Source organism: Hordeum vulgare, chromosome 7H (genome assembly GCF_904849725.1).
Source record: "Hordeum vulgare subsp. vulgare chromosome 7H, MorexV3_pseudomolecules_assembly, whole genome shotgun sequence".
Lineage (NCBI taxonomy): Eukaryota > Viridiplantae > Streptophyta > Magnoliopsida > Poales > Poaceae > Hordeum > Hordeum vulgare.
In genome coordinates this window covers 119,761,472-119,784,038 of record NC_058524.1, presented here as the reverse complement: position 1 = coordinate 119,784,038, position 22,567 = coordinate 119,761,472, and the positions used below count along the sequence as shown (strand labels likewise).

At 43.2% G+C, this 22,567-nt stretch overlaps 1 protein-coding gene across 1 annotated transcript; it reads right to left on the bottom strand.

Annotated features, from left to right (window-relative positions):
* Positions 1-6,152: 6,152 nt before the first annotated feature.
* Positions 6,153-18,473, bottom strand: LOC123411228 (ADP,ATP carrier protein 1, mitochondrial-like). The gene is made up of 4 exons (XM_045104166.1): positions 18,242-18,473; positions 7,275-7,769; positions 6,806-7,177; positions 6,153-6,720 (listed from the first exon to the last, which is right to left on the bottom strand). The coding sequence occupies exons 2-4, from the start codon at positions 7,740-7,742 to the stop codon at positions 6,424-6,426; spliced, it is 1,137 nt and encodes a 378-aa protein (XP_044960101.1). The 5' UTR covers positions 7,743-7,769; positions 18,242-18,473; the 3' UTR covers positions 6,153-6,423.
* Positions 18,474-22,567: the final 4,094 nt, after the last annotated feature.

Here is a 22,567-nt window from a genome sequence, read left to right as displayed (position 1 = left end):
CCACTACTAGGTTCATATTATCACACTGTCCTCACAATGTGCATTAGTTTTGCACATGACTAGAACTGCTTTTGCCATACTGACATAATCCACAAACAACTAGGACTTGAAGCATTAGGATTTGCGATTATGCTAACCTAGATTCCATGAATAAGTTGCATCAAAAAGATGGAACCCTGCTTGGATAACACACTTGATTAGACAAGTACTACTTACCACCAACCCCTTGACGGCTTCAGTACTTGGGCGAATTGAATAAGCGGGCCATGCATCACACCGTGTGGGTCTATTGCATACAAACTTGGAGGCTTCCTTCAACACATTTAGTAGGGTATTATTGGTTGTATACATTAGTATTTTTTAGCCCATGGAGTGTTAAGTGTTAGTGTGTGTACTGAATAGTTCCGTGGATGGGCCTTTTCTCCCCTTCTTTAATATAGAACATGTTGGTGCATATTCTAGAAAATTACCGCCAATTGTGGAGAATGCGAGTGACAAATCTTATCAATAGAATTATGGATAATAGTGTTTGCTTGACGAAGAACACCCATATGAACAAAACACGCAAATGCATTGACTTTGACTATATGGGAATTTACGCAAATTTTACTTTACTTGTATAGATACATAAGAACAAAACGAATAAAATCAACAGGTATGGACACATATATAGAAGATATTAAAGCGGCTAAGCTACGGCTCCTTTGATGAGTTTTCAGTGTTAACCATGATATTCTCTATGGTTGACACGTGTTTAATTATTTTTTGGATTCACTCTTTGTTTCTTTGTCTGATTCTTCATTCGGTTTATTAACATTTTTTATTTTGTGTTTTGCTAATGGTTTTTAAATCCAATACAATGAAGATGTTCATATATATACATACACTCATCGCTATAAACGCACGTACGAACATCACATCTCTATAAGAACCTCTGAGATACTAAGCCGGTACAACATCTTGAGATTGATGAACTCAATGCAAGCATCTTTGTAATCGACATCGATGTCCACATACACGCACATACACTTATCCTTACGAACGCACACATGCATATCGTGCCTTTACGAGCACTTTCGAGATACTGAGCCGCCGCAACATCTTGAGATTAACAAAGTCAACGGATGCGTGTTGGTACTCGACGTTGATGTCCAGATACACTCATACACTCACCCCTATGAACTAGCTTGACATTTCGAGATTTATAAAATCACTGCAGGCATCTTCGTGGTCGATATGGAAATCCACATACACACATACACTCATCCCTATAATCCACATTTCATCTTCACCACTCTCTCCCTCTCTCTCCCTCCCTCCCCCCTCCGTCTCTCTCTAAATTGATCTATATATAATTTCCTATTTGAAGTATATCTACCCTTGTATATTTCTTCATCGGTATTTTTGAGTTAATTAAGATTTTTGAGTCGATTGGTGGCTAAACTTAGGGATGCATTGCCAGTGTGCTTGCTTGACACTCTCCCTCCAAGTCTCTAATTCTTATTTTCCAATGTGTTTTGTGCAGGTCTATGGCAAGGAGACGTAGCCGCGCACCTCTGCTGCTTCGTTGGTCGATTTTTTTGTGGTGCCATTTATCTGTCCATCTCCAAATCGTAGACTCTTTTGCTGCACATTTTTTTGTTTAACCCCAGATCCTCATCCATGAAGTCAAGGATCAACTAATCATAATCATTCCACACACTTCAGATAATTCATGTGGACATGTCATGTAGCCCTGTATTTGAGCTTTCAATATTTTATAGTACAAAGTACACTGAGTCTATGGCAAGGAGACGTAGTCGCCTAGGACACCCATGCTGCTTCGTTGGTCGTTTTTTTGTGGTGCCATTTATCTGTCTATCTCCGGATCGTAGACTCTTTTGCTGCATTTTTTTGTTCAACCCTAGATCCTCATCCCTAAAGTCAAGAATCAACTAATGATAATCTTTTCACACACTTTAGATAATTCTCATCCCTAAAGTCAAGGATCAACTAATGATAATCTTTCCACACACTTTAGATAATTCATGTCGACATGTCATGTAGCCGTGTTTTTGAGCTTTCAATATTTAGTACAAAGTACAGTGATATACTATGAAGAAGAAAGTCAGTTAAAATTTAGATGGTTATTTAATTTACCTTTTTTACATTGTATATAGTTGCAAGTAGCTAGGTAGCAAAGCTGCTGGCTTTTAGTTCACTTATTTTTCAACGTGCCTTGCAACTACCTCATTTATAAAATAGTTATCTTTAGATCTCGGTCCAGATTATACATTTCCTTCTTAAACATCAACTTCACTATATATGAAGAAAATCCCATTCTCTCCTTGGCAATAATTACTTTGAGTTATTAATTTTCTAATTTTCATTCTTCATGTTTCCGCCATGCAAGAAAACAAGGTATGCAAAATTGTATCTTATGTAATACTGCAAATAACACAATTTATTTTCTCATATTTCAAATGTATAGCCTAATTATTATTTTAGTGGTGATCAACCAGCAATTCCGGATCTTAAAGGTGTACCAACACATATTTTTATGCTCCCTGTAGGTTTCGCCATCTCTCCTTTCACATGTTCTCAACAAACATTTTCACTCTTGGATTGATCAAGAAAACATATGCTTCAGTTTAGAAGATTTTTCTAGCATTCTGCTATAGTTAGCTAGGCATGCATGTTTAACACTTTCCTACTTTTTCATATGATGTATTTGTCATGTGTATCAATTGGGAAGAATTGAGTATATTGATTATCATCTAAGGTGGAAAAGACAAATCTTGACTATTTGTCCATCTACGCATTGCCGTAGCAATTTTTTTGTATCCCCTTATTTTACATGAAACGATAACAATCCACTACTAGCCTTGATTCATTTGTTATTAAGCACCATTGCGAGCAACTAAATCAGTAAGTTTCAGGACGAAAAATCTCTTTACGTGCCTTGCATGACGTGGCATGCCGCCGCGCCTTCACCCGCTAGTACTTAAACAAAAAATCCCAATTGCACTAACTAATCATCATATATGGAATTATGAACACTGAAAAAAATGAAATAATGAAAACGCACAGGCAACCCGGCCCACAAAAATGCATCGACAAATTTTTTTTATTTTTGCCACTAGTCCTGGCCCAAGAAAAACAACTCACACGCACAATGGGGGAACCAAAAGCAGCGGACAACAAGGGAATGCCCTATTCACCGCATTATGTTCTACTAGCAAAAATGCCCGTGTGTTGTAACGGGAGACAAAAATATTACGCAACAATAAAATAAGTATGGCTCAATACCCTGACATATCAAATTTTGCCGATTGATGCCGACTTATCTTTTTTGTGGAATGCATGGACAGTTTTTTACTCAGTGAACATTGTTGAAATCGATGAACTTTTTTAAAATGGAGTATAAAATTTGAAATTCGCATTTTGTGAGTTTCTGTGAAGATTTTTAAATTTTGTTTACACATTTTCTTTGAATTCCTAGATATGTTTTGAATACAAGATCATTTTCAAAATCATGAATGTTTTATATTTTCTTAATATATTTTTCGAAATTGTGAATTCTTTTACAATATCGGAACAGTTTTTGAAATCATCAACATTTTTTTAGTCTGTGAACATTTTATACTTTTCTGAACCTTTTTTTGAATTACCAAACATTTTATGATTTCATGAACTTTTTTTTCCAAATACCGTAACTTTTAAGATTTAGAATTTTGAAACATCCCGAATTAATTTAAGGAAGAAAAACAAATTGTAATAAGAAATGTTCATATTTTTCAGGATATATTTGTCAAAATTGTGAATTCTGTTATTATATGCGAACAGTTTTTTGAAAATCATAACATTTATGAATCCATGAAAATTTTATGATTTCGTGATTTTTATTTTGGATTCCTAGAAATTTTATGATTTCATGAACATTTTTTCTATGTTTTGAATACATGATCATTTTCAAATCATGAACATTTTCTATTTTTTGATTATATTTTTGGAAATTGTGAATTTTTATAATATGCCAACAGTTTTTTAAAATCATCAACATTTTTGAATCCGTAAACATTTTATGATTTCCTGAACCTTTTTTTGAATTCCCAAATATTTTATGATGATTTTTTTTAAAACATTCAGAGAAGTAAACATCTAGTCCCTTTATCATTAACATTCAGAGAAGTAAACAAATATTCAATAGGAGAACTACCAATAATTTTAACATCTTCATCATGATCCCGGTAAAAATCGGGTGGAAGAGCTTTTTATAGGAATTCCCGCTTAGCTTTCAACTTAGCGGTCCTCTCCTTACTTTCATTAATAGAAACTTGGATATACTTAGTAGTATTATTAAAATCATGCTTAGGAGGCAAAGCTTTTTAAGAGTTTCTACATCGAGAGCAATCATATCCATGTTTTTAGCCAAAGTATCAACAACATGCAATTTTTCTTCTACCATATTATTAAAAACTTTTTGAGAATTTATTAATTCATCTATTGTGTTCTCTACATAAGAGGGTGTCATATTAGAATTTGTAGAAGAATTTCCATAATAATTACCTTAATAATTGCCATAACCATTACGATTATTACGGGATATGCCCTAGCATTGAAACTAACCCTATAAGCATTGTTTTTGAAATTATTTCATGATACAAAGTTTACATCAATATCATCATTATTTTGTTCAATCAAGGTAGACAAGGGAATATCATTAGGATCAACATGAGTATTTTTATTAGTAACCAAATTCATAAGAGAATCCACTTTTTCACTCAAAGTAGTGAATTCCTCAACAGAATTTACCTTCTTATCAGTTGGAGCTCTTTCGTTATGCCATTGAGAATAAAAAAAAGATAAAAAAGGAAATAAATAGAAAGGGAAAAATGAAACAAAGAAAATATTTGTTTTTCAGATTTTCTTAAGACAAAGAACATGGGCCGGTCGAGTCGGGTAACCCGCCTGTGCGTCTGCTTGGCTGTTCGCCGCAATGAGTTACATTTTTTTTTGCGAATCAACATCGGGCTTTTATTCCATAATGATAGTGTTACAATCTTCAGCGACTAAACTGCTGATACAAGGAGGTGGACGGTCCAACCAACAGACTGTGCTATCACCACATCTACCAAAGTTCGCTAAACAATATGCAACCTTATTCTGTTCACGAAGAATTTTAACAGGAATAAAAGCCCTAGTACTCGTATACTCCCTGATTTCCGACACCAAATGGCCATATGTTGATATGTTGGAGGAGACATCCGCAATCATCATGAGTGCCACAGCACAGTCAGACTACAAGATGATTGTAGCTTGCGAGTGCTCCGTCGCAAGCTTTAGACCTTCTTTTACTGCTTGCAGCTCTGACTCGAGTGCATCATTACAATGGAAAAGCTTACGGTACGAAGCAAAGATGACCGCCCCCTTACTGTCCCTCAAGATCATGCCCGATCCAGCCGATCCATCCTTAGATTCGAATGAGCCATCGACTGACAGTGCTACCTCATGCTCTGCCGGACATGGCCATACCAGCCTGGGTTTACTCTCCACAGATTGGGATACTGCACCATGCCTCATATCCATCACCGGAGTCTTTCCTTTCAAAATCTCCTCGACGGTTAACGAGATTTGTTGATATGTGTTATAATAGCTAGTAAGAAATGACCGAGATGTATCCACTGGGGGATGGTTTTACCATGTATAAGTTCATTCCGAAGATGCCATGTCCGCCATAGTACCATAATGATCCTGCTCCTGATATGTTCGTCCGATTCAGCAAGCAGATCCAGCAATCATTCCGAGCCAGTACATGTGATATCCGACCTATTAGGCAACGGCCATGACAGCTGCATTGTGTCCCACATGAGAGCAGCATTAGGGCATACCAGCAACGCATGAAATGACGATTCCTCCTCTCTATCACATAGACTGCATGGCCTGAAGTCCCAATGTGTCGCCTGAGCTTCTCTGCATTTGTGGGTAAAGACCCTGAGCTAACCTGCCAGCCAAAATGCCGCATCTTGGGGGAAGCTTCTGCACTCCAAACTAACTTCCAGGCCTGTCGGTGCCGAGCTTGAAGCACCCGGACTAAGCTCATATAATATTTTTTTGCAGCGAATCTCATAATATGTTTGATCCTCTGGTTCTGGACTTAGATATGAGATAACTATTTCACATCTAGACATAAAACAGCAATCCTGCATTTTAATTTGCCGAGTTTATTTACGTCCATACTCGAGAAGCCGCTGCCGAGCTCCCGGCTTCCGACTAAAGAAACTGGCAAACAATGGGAACTTTGGCATGTGCAGCGATCCCATTACCATCAGACAAAATTTAGGCCTACAAGATATGCGCGTAAATACAGTCTATACATATGGCACATTTTATTCAAAAGCAGCACTACACCACCACGCAAAATTTAGCCACCACCATCCGTATTTAGCCACCACCGGATCCATACTTCTTGCCAAAGACGACCACCTGGAGCTTGTCATAGACGGCGAGGACACCAGCACCCGCAACGGCACGAAGGATGTTGGCGCCAGCACCCTTGAAGAGGGACTTGGCACCCTCTTCGGCGACGATCTTCTTGAAAGCATCCATGGAGTTCTTATACTTCACGGACTCACCAGATGTCATCATCATACGGCGGCGCACGGTATCGATAGGATACGAGGCGAGCCCAGCACCCATCGTTACGCCCCAGCCAAGCAAGAAACTGGCAAGCAAGTTATCCTGCAGAATATGCATAGAGAAGAAATATAGTATCAGTGGAAAATGTATAGAGTGAATTTACAGAAACAATGGTGTAGTTACTGACCTCAAGAGAACCGACGAGAACCGCGGGCTTGAGGGAGTCGTACATTCCGAAGTAAAGACCTCGATAAACGATGATGCCCACACAAGAGACGTTGAACCCACGGTACAAGCCGCGGACACCGTCGCTAGCAAGGGTCTTGCGATAGACATCCACGATGCCGTCGAACTGCCTCTGGCCACCCACCTTTGCAGCCTTGGCATCATTGGCGAGACGAGTTCGAGCGTAATCGAGAGAATACACAAACAACAGAGAAGAAGCACCGGCGGCTCCTCCGGAAGCTATGTTGCCAAAGAACCACTTCCAGTACCCATCCTTGTCCTTTCTAAAGTTGAACATTCGCTTAAAGTGGTCCTTGAAGGCAAAGTTCAAGGCCTGAAGCAAAGGTGTAAATCATTCAGTTCATTTCTTTTTTCAACAAAAATAAAATGCAAAATAAATAAATAAGGGTAGGATGCATAGGATGCAGGACCTGAGTCGGGAAGTAACGGATAACATTGGCTGTGTTACCCCTCCAAAGTGCAACCACACCCTCATCTTTTATTGTGCGGGAGAAGCAATCACCTATACTTTTGTAAGGATGAGAGAGCCTGCCACTCTTGATCATTTCATCCTGGTTCTGAATCAAGAGCTTAACACGCTCAATTGGAGCAGCCGCCGTTTTAGAGACGGCAGCAGAAACTCCACCCATTAGAAAATCAATCATGAATCCAGAAAACCCCTTCTCTTCGGGCGCGGGGGCACGCATCGGGGATGGTGTATTGAGAGGCAAACGCCCAATACTTCCATTCGTCTGATGGTATTTTGTCACAGAGAAATTGCGCGCAAAATGTGCATTGTCGATTACAGGACTTCTCATGGCAAAAGAAGAAATTTGTCTGAGTAACATGGACTGTCCATGGAGCTTCTGGACCACAGATGGAGGGCGCAGTTCATCCATTGTTTTAATATGCAAGCCAGAAGTGATCTGTTAGACAACAATTGCGGACATGTTTGGTTAGATTGAAGTTAATCCATCAAACGAATTTTAGATTATAAATAGCTAAAGTTACAAGTAGAACACAAAAAGAATAAAATGGAATTTATGTTCCAACGACTACATTCCATTAAGGATGCGTGGAGCAGAAAATATTCCAATCGAATATAATGGCAGTAGGGGAATCTGAGCGATCTATAGGAACGGGGTTGAGATGACGTCCGAGGCGAAAGGTGGGGCGGTCCCGGAGGCGACCGAAGGGGCGGTACCCCTGGTCATCGGAGGGCCGACCGGAGTGGCCTTACCTCCGGCTATCGGAGGGCCACTCGGAGGGGAGATCGGAGCGCTGGGCGGCAGGGCGCCCCTCATAGACGATGGGTCCGGCGGGGATTCTCATCGGAACTGGACGGTGTCGTTCGTAGACACCTCCTCCGAGGAGCAAGTGCAGCGATTAGGATGTATCAAACTTCATCAGGTATCTCATTGGATTACCATTCGGGATGAAGATAACGACATTCTGGCAGGTCGATACTTGCAGGATGAGGAAACTCCGAAGATCGGGCTTACCATGGAGATAGATGGGTTCAAGCTCATCGTCGGAGACCTCCATGAGGCTCATCAAGGGGATCTTCATAAGAGCAAGGTGAGTTTTGATCTTCTTTCTAACTCCCCTCGGTTTGGAGGGCGTTTTTGGGTCCTCGCAGATCAGGAATCGGATGACGAGGTAGAGGAGATCAACTACGAAGAGTTTGACAGTCCAACGGCTGTAGCTGATGTTGTTCGTTTGGAGCCTGTTACCATCACGCAACGAGTTAGAGCAGAAGCTAGGGGCCCGAAGAAGGATATGGCGAAGCACAAGGTCCGTCCTTGGATTGGCCCCTTGCCAGCAGGGAAACTAGCACCGATTACCTTGTCCGATTTCTTCCCGACGGCGTGCTGGTGCGTAGTCAAGGGCAAGAAGAAGAACAAGATGGTAAGTCCGAAGATCACGGAGTCAGCGCCTGTTACCGAGCCGAGATTCACGCAGCCTGAGATGCGATTCCAAAGGGAGTCGTTTTTGAAATCGGCGACGGTGGCTGCTGGTTTCGTATTGGACTCTATCAATGTAAACAATAATGGGTATATGGCCCAAGAGGAAAGCCCTGTCCTGGACAAGTCCAAGTCGGACAGCTCGAGTCCTGGGTATATGGCCCAGGCGATAGCTATGTCCACGGTAGATACTCCCGTTCGATCGGCTGGCCTGGGCGGGTTACATCATGAGGGTTCTCTCCCATGCACGGGGTCGCCTGGACCTAGGGTTCCTTGGCGACAGTAGCGCGGCTTCCCGTCGTTGGGTACTGGAGGAGCTGCGCGGGTGCCGCCTCCTCCTTCTGCTGTCACGAACATGGCAGGCAGGGGCGCTTCCAAGCAACCACCGGTTGCGCAGCCTCGACCGTCTAGACAGGGGGATCGCCCCTCTAATGCAAAGCAACCTGCTGCTGCGCAGATGGCGCGTCCTCCTGGCGCTGCGTAGGCAGGAAGACAACCCGGGGCTCCCGGTCAGGTGGGGGGGCCTGGGGATCAGAGGTCGCTGGGGCAATGACGGCGACAACACGTATGGGGAGGGTCAATACCGCGGGTCATCATCTTATGGTGGCGGCCGTGGGCATGCAGCTATGAACATGGGCCTAGCAACCAGACTTTTACTGCACCGCCGGGGAATTTTGTGCCGGGGACGTCGGGACCTTCTCATCACAAGAGAGGGGGCTTCCGACAGAATTGGGCGGGCAGAGGTGGAGGGAGGAAGCCAAGGCCTCCTATGCCTGCTCAAGAGGCGCCGACAGATGAGGCTGTTAGGGCGACTGTACCAGAGAAGGTGCGGCTGACCCGGTAATAGCTGAACAGACTCTTGTGGTAGCAAAAGGAGATGGAGGTGATAGACCCTCCAAGTGGGCACGTAAGAAAGAGAAGATGGTGTGTTATCGTTGCAGTGAGGCGGGGCACTTTGTTTCCGAATGCAAGGCTGAGCTCTGTGTGATCTGTCTTAAGCCGACGCATGGTACAGCTAAGTGTCCTCTTACGGTTGGGATTTTGCCGGTTGTGACCATCTATGGCGTCTCCAGTCAAGAATTAATGTTCTTCGAGTCGCCGGCGGCAACGGCAACACTCCATACACCAGATGTTGGATTCACGGGCACGGTGACGGTGACTCGGGGAGTCTTGACAGTGGAGCAGGTGGTGCAACAGCTAAAGGAACTTGTATCATCAACTTTTCGGTGGGAACCGGTTTTGATATCAGATAATGTCTTTAAGGTCGTTTTTCCTATTAAGGAGGACTTGGCTCGCTTGCTTAAGTTCGGTATGTGCAGAGTGGCTAGCACAAGTTGTGTACTTGAGTTTGATGCCTGGAAGTGTGAGGAGCCAAAGGGTGTTCCTCTACCTCAGATTTGGGTACACTTTGCAGGAGCTCCTACCAGGGCTATGAATGACTTTAGAGTTGTATGGAGTTTGGGTTCGCTTATTGGTAAAACAGAGGAGGTGGATATGGTGTTCACTAGAGCCAAAGGCGTCGAGGATGCTAGTGAGTGTGCTAGATATTCAGATTATTCCAGATGAGGTTATTTGGACTTTTGAGGGGATGCGGTACACTCTCCAGTTGGAAATAGAGAGCCCTACTCTTTTTGATTCACCAGTCACAGATAAAGATACCAATATGACTGATGGTGATGATGCAGATGGTGCCAAGGAGAATGACACTTCCTTTGAGTCAGGGCCCACATTTTCTTCTCAGAAGAATGCACAACCCACTCAATCTATGCAACACTCAGGCACTGGTACAAATCACGTGGTCTCTGCTTCTGATCTCGATTTGCGGTTTGGTTCTTTTCAACCTGCATCTGCGCCGGCAAAAGTCTGTCGGTCCATGCACACGGCTTCTGACTTACAGGCGAGACTACCGAGGTTCACGGGAAAGACTCCTCGAAGCAACATAGGTATTCTGCAGTCTACTAATATGTTGCAACCGGTTTCTTTGGAGGCATATTTGGCAGATGCAAAGCTAGTTAGTAACCGACCTCGGACTATGCATTCGGCTATGGAGGCTGATCCAGATCGGCATGTCAGCGGAGTTGGAGATGCTCCTGCGAGGGAGTTGGGAGCTGGGGAGGTTCCCACTCTAAATTCTCCAGTACCTGCGACACAACCAGCACTTGGTACTGCACCAGTTTCTGTTGGCGCTAATCTGGGTATAACGATTGCACCAGCACAGTCACCTATTGCTGCTATTACGATGATGGAAGGTGGCGCTTGCATGGGAGGGGACCCACACGAGCTCGATGCGTCGTGCATGGCTGCGCCTGTAGACCATGCAGCCGACTTTGCTGCTATTCTGATTGATGCTGCTGAACGCCCCACTGCTGCGGCCGACCGCCAAGTGCACGGTGATGCACAGGCCTGCGATGATGGAAGGTGGCGCTTGCATGGGAGGGGACCCACACGAGCTCGATGCGTCGTGCATGGCTGCGCCTGTAGACCATGCAGCCGACTTTGCTGCTATTCTGATTGATGCTGCTGAACGCCCCACTGCTGTGGCCGACCACAAAGTGCACGGTGATGCACAGGCCTGCACGGCCTTCCCTAGGCCGGAGGACTTTGGAGGCGAGCTGGGTGCCGCGTTGGGGGATGATAAAAAAGGAGAGGCGAGCACGGCCACGGATGGTGTTTTGCCCGGGCCAGTTCGACATTCACTGGGTGAGATTGCTGATTCTCTCACAGTTTTTGCACCACGGCCCGTTGAGATTTCCGTTGATGAAGTCATAGCTTTTGGTGGAGTTCCAGATCCGATGGGTCCAGATAGACGGACTAGTCATCGGGTACAATCCCAGCCAGACGCGGATGACTTGCAGATTGGGCGGGCTATGAGGGCGGCTAGAATGAAGGAGGTTCAGAATTCGACAGGTATGTCCATTAATAGTGAGCATTCTATTCTTCATTTTTCCCCGCAAGACATAATAGATAATGCTACCTCTGTGGGGGTCAACTTGGGTAGTACTAGCAAAGAAATTTCCAAATCTATTAACGACTTATTGGACTTAGAAGTTGATAGGGCTTTGGATATTATACGAAACCTAGCTGCCATTAAACCAATGAATGATGAGGCAATATCTAATATGGGAAGTCTGAATTTACTGTGTGAAAATTTAGTCTCACCTGAGGATAGAGAGGAGCCTCAGGAGGTTTTGCATATTAATCAGCAACCCAAATTTACACTAAAAGAGGGTGGCGAAAATACGACTGGTTATATGGACCAGGAGTATGCTTCTGAAAAGCCAAAACGCACTTATAAAAGGAGGGTCTATACTGTCTCTGCAATACATAGGAGCGCTAGATTCAAGACTGCTAAAAAATTCCACGATGAAATATGAAAGGAATGTTTTGGAACAGCAGAAGTCTGAGAGACTTGGCTAAAATTCGGTTCCTTGCAGAAACTACGTTACAACATAGTCTTGACTTCATCGCGTTGATGGAGACGGGACGGGACAATTTTACATCGCAATTTCTAAACTCTCTTTCGGGAGGTGTTGAATTTGATTGGCATTGTCTCCCTCCAAGAGGAAGGTCCGGAGGGATCTTACTTGGTGTCCGGTGTCATACACTTCAAGTTCGAGAAGTGGTACTAGGGGAGTTCTCGGTCAAATTTCGAATTAGAACCAAGGAAGATGGGTTCCAATGGGCTCTGGTTGCGGTTTATGGGGCCGCACAAACAGAGCAAAAGCCAGCTTTTCTGGCTGATTTAGTTCGAATTTGCGATGACACTTTATCACTAGTGGTAGGTGGTGATTTTAATATCATCAGGAGAGCTGATGAGAAGAACAATGATAACTTTGATGGCAGATGGCCTTCTATGTTCAACACAATTATAGAGAGTCTCAACCTACGGGAGATTGATCTCTCAGGTAGGAAATATACTTGGGCCAACTCTCTACCTAATCAAACTTTTGAAAAATTGGACAGGGTACTTACGAGTGTTGACTGGGAACAGAAATTCCCGCTAGTCACAGTATGTGCACTTCAAAGGGCTATATCTGACCATACCCCACTCCTACTAGATTCTGGCCAGGCCACTCACAAAGGGAAAAATGATGCTTTCTCTTTTGAATCAAGCTGGTTCACACGTGAGGGGTTTGTGGACATGATTTCTAGGGAATGGAACAAGTATGCGCGTGGAAACTCTAGTGTTGATGTCTGGCAAAATAAAATACGCCATCTTAGACAATTCTTGAGAGGTTGGGCTAAGAATATATCTGGGGTCTATAAAGATGAGCAAGATACTGCTCAAACTTATAAATACTCTAGATCGTCAGGCAGAAACTCGCATGCTGGATGAACAAGAGAGGGCGTTAAAGAACGAGGCTGAACAAAGAGTTCGAATCCTTCTTCGAGAAGAGGAAATGAAATGGGCTGTCAGAGCAAAAGTTAGGGCAATTGTCCAGGGGGATGACAACACTAAATTTTTCCACTTGATTGCAAATGGCAAGCATCGGAAAAAGAGGATAATACAACTAGAGCAAGATGAGGGTACAATAGTAGGTCATGAGAATCTAAAGTTGTACATCACAAACTATTATAAAAGGTTGTTTGGTGCTCCGACTCATAGTTATGTGTCTATGGACAAGCATCAGATCGCGGATATTCCTCAGATTGGACAAGCCGATAATGAGTGTCTATCCGCTCCATTCCTATAGAGAGAGGTGCTACAGGCGATTCAGGGTATGAAAAACGGTAAAGCGCCGGGGCCAGATGGGTTCCCGGCTGAGTTCTGTAAGAGATGTTGGCATATTATTAAGAAAGATCTTATGGCAATGTTTCATGATTTGTTCTCCGGGCACTTACAACTCTTTCATCTTAATTTTGGTACGATAACGTTGCTACCAAAAAAGAGGGTGCTTCGCGTATTGAACAATTTCGTCCCATATGTCTGCTCAATGTTAGCTTCAAAATTTTCACAAAGGTGGGAACAGATAGGCTAACTAAGATGGCACATTCTATGGTGCAATCTTCGCAGATGGCATTCATGCCTGGTCGGAATATACTCGAAGGGGTGGTTGTTCTCCATGAAACCCTTCACGAATTGCATTCCAAGAAGCTTAACGGAGTCTTATTTAAGGTAGACTTCGAAAAGGCCTACGATAAAGTCAAATGGTCGTTCTTGCAACAAACTCTGCGTATGAAGGGGTTTTGCGAGATTTGGCGAAAACATATCGATCGTTTTATACAAAAGGGCAGTGTCAGTATTAAAGTGAATGATGATGTAGGTCATTTCTTTCAGACACTAAAGGGTCTTAGGCAGGGAGACCCTATGTCACCTATTTTATTTAACATCGTAGCAGATATGTTAGCGCTAATGATCAGGAGGGCTAATGAAAAAGGGTTAGTAGGGGGACTAGTGCCACATCTAGTAGATGGGGGTGTCTCCATCCTACAATATGCGGATGACACAATCCTTTTCATGGAACACGATCTCAAAAAAGCCAGAAACATTAAGCTAATATTATGCTTATTCGAACAGCTATCTGGGCTGAAAATTAACTTCTTTAAAAGTGAACTCTTCTGCTTTGGGGACGCAAAAGAAGAAGAACTCACTTATAACCAACTCTTTGGTTGCGAGGGTTGTACGTTACCGTTTACGTACCTAGGGATCCCTATTCATCACCGAAAATTATCTATTAAAGATTGGAAGTGCATCGAGGATCGGTTTGAGAAAAAATTGAGCTGCTGGAAGGGCAAGCTACTATCCTACGGAGGACGATTGATTTTAGTTAACTCAGTGTTGACAAGCATGCCAATGTTCCTTCTATCCTTTTTTGAAGTACCAGTTAGGGTGCGAAAAAGGCTGGATTTTTACCGATCATGATTTTTCTGGCAAAGTGATGAGGTCAAGACCAAATATAGGCTGGCTAGATGGGATATTATTTGTAGGCCCAAAGATCAGGGAGGGTTGGGGATTGAAAACTTAAAGGTTAAGAATAGGTGTCTGCTCAGCAAGTGGCTTTTCAGACTATCTGTGGAATCAGAAGGTATGTGGCTACAAATTCTGAAGAACAAGTATCTACAGCAAAAAACCTTAGCTCAGGTCACTGTGAGACCTGGAGATTCACCTTTTTGGAAGGGTCTCATGAAGACAAAAACGGCTTTTTTAACAGGACTAAATTCATCATAGGCAATGGTGAATCTACTAGATTCTGGGAGGATAACTGGCTAGGTGACGAGCCTCTGGCCCTTCAATATCCGCTGTATAACATTGCCCAGCGCAGACAGACGACTGTTGCAGCAGTGTTACGTGAGACGCCTCTCAACATTCAGTTTCGCAGATCCTTAGTAGGTAATAGATGGGTCAGATGGCTACATCTAGTCAGAAGGTTAATGGATGTTAGTCTTTCTGATGATCCGGATAGGATTGCTTGGAAACTGACCTCCAATGATACGTTCTCGGTGAAATCAATGTATGACCATGTTATTGATAGTTCACTTATTCCAAAATCTACACATATTTGGAACGTTAAGGTTCCCCTTAAGTTAAAAATCTTTTTGTGGTTTGTCCACAAAGGAGTTGTTTTAACTAAGGATAACCTGGCCAAGCGAAATTGGAAAGGAAATCGAAGATGTAGCTTCTGTCAGACGTATCAAACAATCAAGCACCTCTTTCTGGACTGCCCCATGGCTAAAATATTATGGCGCTCAATCCATATTGCTTTTAACATTACCCCGCCTACTAGCATTAACATGTTATTTGGGACGTGGCTTGACGGGGTTAATGTCTCTGATGCTAAGCTAATTCGGGTTGGAACTTCTGCACTTTTGTGGGCTATATGGAACTGCAGAAATGACCTAGTTTTTAACAGACAACAATCTATTAACTTTTTGCAGGTCACCTTCAGGGCTACCGCCTTGATCCGCATGTGGTCCTTACTCACTCCTGTGAAAACCAGGGAGCCTTTGGTTACTGGGTGTGCCCGATGGAAGATGGTAGCTCAGGCTATCTTCAGCCGATATGGATGGCGACATGCTGATAGAATAGGGAATTAGTCAACTACTCCTATTCATATCTTCGGCTTAGGCGTTGATCGCCTTGTAATTTCTTTTTCCTTTACTTTCGACTTTGTATCTATTTTGGATCTTTTCAGTACTTAAATAAATGGCTGTATGCATCACTCGATGCAGAGGCCGGGGCGAGGCCTCCTTTTCGAAAAAAAATGGCAGTAGGGAGAACACCTACATATTTAACAGCATGCAAAATGTTGGTATTTAAGTAAACATGAAAATACACCACCAACATTACGGTCAGCAGAAGGTTGAGGATATCTAAGCAACACACTATTACACCAAAGCTTGCACTTAACTGCGAACTAAGCTTAACTCACATGGCTAGGTTCCTTGTGGTGGGACCTTCTCACCCAACTTCATGTCATAGACTTGGCTTAGCATGGGTGGATGCATTTTCTTAGATCTTCAACACCATTCGTTCAATGGGATGGCATGACGTGTCTGTCAACTATGCGACGTAGGTGTAGGGTTGAGGTAGGGTATGCGTCCGTGCATGTGAACGTTTGTATATGTATTGTGTTTCTAAAAAAAAGGTTACACTTGTTTCCCTAGAGACTGAAGCACTATTTTGGTGTGGTGGTAACTTGTTTGGTTGAGCTCCAGATTCTAAAAAAATATGTTGTGGAAAAGCTGCTGTGAAAATGCTGAAAGCTGAAAAGTTAGGGCACCCCAACTTTGAAATTTACACTAGGAAGAAGCTACAAATTTTCAAAAGCTGCTTTGAACATTTACATGTTTGCTAGCTTTTAGCTTTTCAAAGCAGAAGTTGGTAAAAAAAACTGAACCAAACTACTGCTCTAGGTGTCCCGGGGTTCACAATAGTACCAAGTTCTTTATTTTGTTTTTTCTCTCGCGATCAATTTGACAGATATCATGCCATCATTCACTAAAAAAGGAGTACAAATTGCCAATGTCTTGAATCAAACACAAGACCATGATGAACACAAGACTATGATGTCTAGAGTACTACTTGCATATAATATACTCTCCGTTCCTAAATATAAGTCTCTTTTAATATTTCAATACAAACTTTTGATATTTCAATACAAACTACACACGGATGTATATAGACGCTTTTTAAAGTATAGATTTATTCATTTTGCTTCGCATGTAGTTGTATTGATATCTCTAAAAAAACTTATACTTAGGACAGGAAGGAATACACCCTAGAAAAACTTGCATATAATATAAAAAACAAAAGATCATTTTTTTAGAAACAATAAATCAAGAAAAAATATTTTGCTGAAATTTTTCCAAATGTTTTCAGAATCGAAAAGAATCCCCATATCTTGAATGAAGCAAAAGAGGCATACAAAAATGAAATGGTATTCCTACTTCTAAGACCCCTCTTGATTGAGATATAAGGCATCAACGATGGAAGCAGCTGTAGGTGTAGAGCTCAGCTGAGCTCGCGTGAACAGTAAAATCTCAAAAGAAAACTTAAAAAGTAAAAAAATTATGTTTTTTTGCCAAAAAACATTGATGTTTTTTCAACATGTGTGCAAAATTTCACTATGAAATCACACTTCGTGTAGGTGTAGTCTTCTTGAAGTATCAATTTTGTTTTTTTTCACACCTACATGAATGTGATTTCATAGCGAATTTTTGCATTCATATTGAAAAACATCAATGTTTCGTGTCAAAAAACAGATTTTTTTTTATTTTCAAAAACATTTTTTCGGATTTTACTGTTTACCGGAGCTCATGTGAGCTCGGGTGCAGAACAACACTTTTGCTCAATGATGCCTTATATCTCAAGATGGGCAGTCCTGTTGTGTGTCAAAAAAGTTAAAATCGTGGGTAATATTATTCAGCAAACGTTCGTTGGATGCATGACAAAATGAACGGCTTTTAATGGCATTTATGTGTTGGGAGCATGGCAGTTCTTTCAAGCGGCAATTTCCGCAGCAAAATCCTCTGTTTTCCAGAAGTTGACATGTGTCTGTGAACAAATTATCACGCACTTTCAAAGAATTAGCCATAAAAAATGTTCACAATTGTCATGTCCCACAGCGAACGTTCACTTTCTATTGGAGCTCAAAATCGTTTCGACCCACACGCTAAACATATAGGCCAAATTAATAGCAACAAGCCTGATGAGTGTGGAGCTAAACTTCCCAACAAAGAACAATTTTGAAGGAAAAAAAGGCGATTCCGAAAATAGAATTATCCACGGACAATTGTGAAGAACTCTCAAAAACAGATATTGTTGGTTCTGTTTGCCTCTGTACCGGACTCCGGGACTAGCGGCGGCTGTTGAAGTGGAAACGAAGATCTAGCATCAGAAGCACTAGACGACGATCTAAAGAGCCTAGCAACCATGAAAAGGCCACAAGCATCCACAGCTGCAAAACACGAACTGATAATGTGATTTTCCTTACCTGCAGAGAATGGTCGACAGTTTATCTGCTGGCTCGGTGGACTCTTTGGTCGGAGAGGGATGATCAGAGGTCCAATACCACTGCTCGTTCCACTTCTCAAGCCTAGTTTTGCAGCTGATCGGTTGATCTTCTCATCTTGTTGGCTGGCATATTTGTTCTTTCATCCCCTTCTGTATCAGTGGGAAGTGCAGAGCTGACGTTAAAGAAATATGAAGAAGGGTCGAGAGAGAGCTGCCCTGCCCCCGTGTTCTGGTTCGGTTGGCGTCTGATCTTCTTCCAGAGAGCTCCATGGGACACCTTGCCGCCGCTTCTCGTGGCAGTTTCTAGGATGAGCGGTGAGCTGGACCGTTCTATCATTTTCAGCTTAATTTTCCTTGGTCAATTTGTTGAAATCTGAGATGGGCCTAAGACTCGTGAGGCAATTTCAGAAAAATTCTAAGGATCCATGTAGGTGGTGGCATGATAAGGTGGTGATGAAAAGTTTAGTCTCATCCCTCTAATGGAGAAAAAGTTGAACCCCTTTATAAGAGTCTCTCTTCTACATGCTATTGGAGAGTGAGAAGAAAAGAGACCCTCGCGCACTCCTCGAGCTGTGGGACGCGCTCGAATCTAAATTTGGGACCACTGATGCTGGAAGTGAGATGTATGTTATGGAGCAGTTACATGATCACGGGCCGAGGGTCCGTATTGATGGGAAATGGCGTGAGTGCTTCTGTTTTTGGTGTTGGCACGGTCGATCTGAAGTTTACTTCAAGAAGAATCTCGTTAGTGGCTCCCTTCTGTGTAGAGAAGGGTGTTATGTCGAGCTATAAAATCTACAAGGCAGAAGTTGAGAATCAACTTGAAAAGAAAATTAAACGAGTCCGGTCTGATCGTGGTGGAGAGTACTTCTCAAACGAATTTGATTCTTTTTGTGCGGAACACGACATTATTCATGAGAGGACGCCTCTTTATTCACCCCAGTCAAGCGGGGTTGCCGTGCGAAAAAAATCATACTCTAACTATTTTGGTTAACGCCATGTTAGATACATCGGATTTATCGAAGGCACGGTGGGGGAGGCTATATTGACTGTGTGTCATGTTGGGGAACGTCGCATGGGAAACAAAAAATTTCCTACGCGCACGAAGACTTATCATGGTGATGTCCATCTACGAGGGGGATTTCAGATCTACGTACCCTTGTAGATCGGACAGCAGAAGCGTTAATAAACGCGGTTGATGTAGTGGAACGTCCTCACGTCCATCGATCCGCCCCGCGAACCGTCCCATGAACCGTCCCGCGATCCGTCCCACGATCCGCTCCGATCTAGTGCCGAACGGACGGCACCTCTGCGTTCAGCACACGTACAGCTCGACGATGATCTCGGCCTTCTTGATCCAGCAAAAGAGACGGAGAGGTAGATGAGTTCTCCGACAGCGTGACAACGCTCCGGAGGTTGGTGGTGATCTAATCTCAGCAGGGCTCCGCCCGAGCTCCGCAGAAACGCGATCTAGAGGAAAAACCGTGGAGGTATGTGGTCGGGCTGCCGTGGAAAAGTTGTCTCTAATCAGCCCTAAAACCTCCATATATATAGGTGGGAGGGGAGGGGCCTTGTCTTGAGGCTCAAAGATCCCCAAGGGGGTCGGCCGAAGGGGGGGAGGAGGATTCCTCCTCCAATCCTAGTCCAACTAGGATTGGAAGGTGGAGTCCTTCCCTTCCTTCCCACTTTCCTTTTTCTTTTCTTTTCTCTTTGATTTTCTTATCTCCTTGCGCAGGGGGCTTCTTGGGCTTGCCCACCAGCCCACTAAGGGCTGGTGCGGCACCCCTAAGGCCTATGGGCTTCCCCGGGGTGGGCTACCCCCCGGTGAACATCCGGAACCCATTCGTCATTCCCGGTACATTTCCGGTAATTCCGAAAACCTTCCGGTAATCAAATGAGGTTATCCTATATATTAATCTTCGTCTCCGGACCATTCTGGAAACCCTCGTGACGTGTGTGATATCATCCGGGACTCCGAACAACATTCGGTAACCAACCATATAACTCAAATACGCATAAAACAACGTCGAATCTTAAGTGTGCAGACCCTGCGGGTTCGAGAACTATGTATACATGACCCGAGGGCCTCCTCGGTCAATATCCAATAGCGGGACCTGGATGCCCATATTGGATCCTACATATTCTACAAAGATCTTATCGTTTGAACCTCAGTGCCAAGGATTCATATAATCCCGTATGTCATTCCCTTTGTCCTTCGGTATGTTACTTGCCCGAGATTCGATCGTCAGTATCCGCATACCTATTTCAATCTCGTTTACCGGCAAGTCTCTTTACTCGTTCCATAATACAAGATCCCGCAACTTACACTAAGTCACATTGCTTGCAAGGCTTGTGTGTGATGTTGTATTACCGAGTGGGCCCCGAGATACCTCTCCGTCACACGGAGTGATAAATCCCAGTCTTGATCCATACTAACTCAACGAACACCTTCGAAAATACCTGTAGAGCATCTTTATAGTCACCCAGTTACGTTGCGATGTTTGATGCACAAAAAGCATTCCTCCGGTGTCAGTGAGTTATATGATCTCATGGTCATAGGAATAAATACTTGACACGCAGAAAACAGTAGCAACAAAATGACACGATCAACATGCTACGTCTATTAGTTTGGGTCTAGTCCATCACATGATTCTCCCAATGACGTGATCCAGTTATCAAGCAACAACACCTTGTACATAGTCAAAATACCGTGACTATCCTTGATCAACTAGCTAACCAACTAGAGACTTGCTAGGGACAATGTTTTGTCTATGTATCCACACATGTATCTAAGTATTCATTTAATACAATTATAGCATGGATAATAAACGATTGTCTTGATATAGGAATAATAATAATAAATTATTTATCATTGCCTCTAGGGGATAATTCCAACAGTCTCCCACTTGCACTAGAGTCAATAATCTAGCCCTCACATCAGCATGCGAATTACATTGTAATAAATCTAACACCCATACAGTTCTGGTGTTGATCATGCTTTGCCCGTGGAAGAGGTTTAGTCAGCGGGTCTGCTACATTCAGATCCGTGTGCACTTTGCATATATTTACGTCCTCCCCTTGGACGTAGTCACGGATGAGGTTGAAGCGTCGTTTGATGTGTCTGGTCTTCTTGTGAAACCATGGTTCCTTTGCTAAGGCAATGGCACCCGTGTTGTCACAAAACAGGGTTATTGGATTCAGTGCGCTTGGCACCACTCCAAGATCCGTCATGAACTGCTTCATCCAGACACCCTCCTTAGCCGCCTCCGAGGCAGCCATGTACTCCGCTTCACATGTAGAATCAGCTATGACGCTTTGCTTAGAACTGCACCATCTTACCGCACCCCCATTAAGAATAAATATGTATCCGGTCTGCGACTTAGAGTCGTCCGGATCTGTGTCAAAGCTTGCATCGACGTAACCTTTTACGGCGAGCTCTTCGTCACCTCCATACACGAGAAACATGTCATTAGTCCTTTTAAGGTACTTCAGGATATTCTTGACCGCCGTCCAGTGATCCACTCCTCGATTACTCTGTAACCTGCCTGCCGTACTTATGGTCAGGCTAACGTCCGGTCTAGTGCACAACATTGCATACATGATAGAACCTATGGCTGAAGCATAGGGGACGGTGCTCATATGCTCTCTATCTTTATCAGTTGCTGGGCACTGAGTCTTACTCAATCTTGTACCTTGTAAAACTGGCAAGAACCCCTTCTTGGACTGTTCCATTTTGAACCTCTTCAAAACTTTATCAAGGTATGTACTTTGTGAAAGTCCTATCAGGCGTTTCGATCTATCCCTATAGATCTTAATGCCTAGAATGTAAGCATCTTCTCCTAGGTCCTTCATAGAGAAACTTTTATTCAAGTAATCCTTTATGCTCTCCAAAAACTCCACGTTGTTTCCAATCAGCAATATGTCATCCACATATAATATTAGAAACACCAGAGAGCTCCCACTCACTTTCTTGTAAATACAAGATTCTCCAACTACTTGTATAAACCCAAATGCTTTGATCACCTCATCAAAGCGTTTATTCCAACTCCGAGATGCTTGCACCAGTCCATAAATGGATCGCTGGAGCTTGCACACTTTGTTAGCATTTTTAGGATCGACAAAACCTTTGGGTTGCATCATATACAACTCTTCCTTAAGGAAACCGTTAAGGAACGCCAATTTGACATCCATCTGCCAGATTTCATAATCGAAAAATGCAGCTATTGCTAACATGATTCTGACGGACTTAAGCATCGCTACGGGTGAGAACGTCTCATCATAGTCAACTCCTTGAACTTGTGAAAAA

Excerpts from the sequence above, each read along its gene's own strand:
- LOC123411228 (XM_045104166.1), bottom strand. The coding sequence starts at position 7,742 with ATGGATGAACTGCGCCCTCCATCTGTGGTCCAGAAGCTCCATGGACAG. Across the intron at positions 7,178-7,274 it reads TCCGTTACTTCCCGACTCAG|GCCTTGAACTTTGCCTTCAA; the intron begins GTCCTGCATCCT and ends CCTTTGCTTCAG. Across the intron at positions 6,721-6,805 it reads TTCTCGTCGGTTCTCTTGAG|GATAACTTGCTTGCCAGTTT; the intron begins GTCAGTAACTAC and ends CATATTCTGCAG.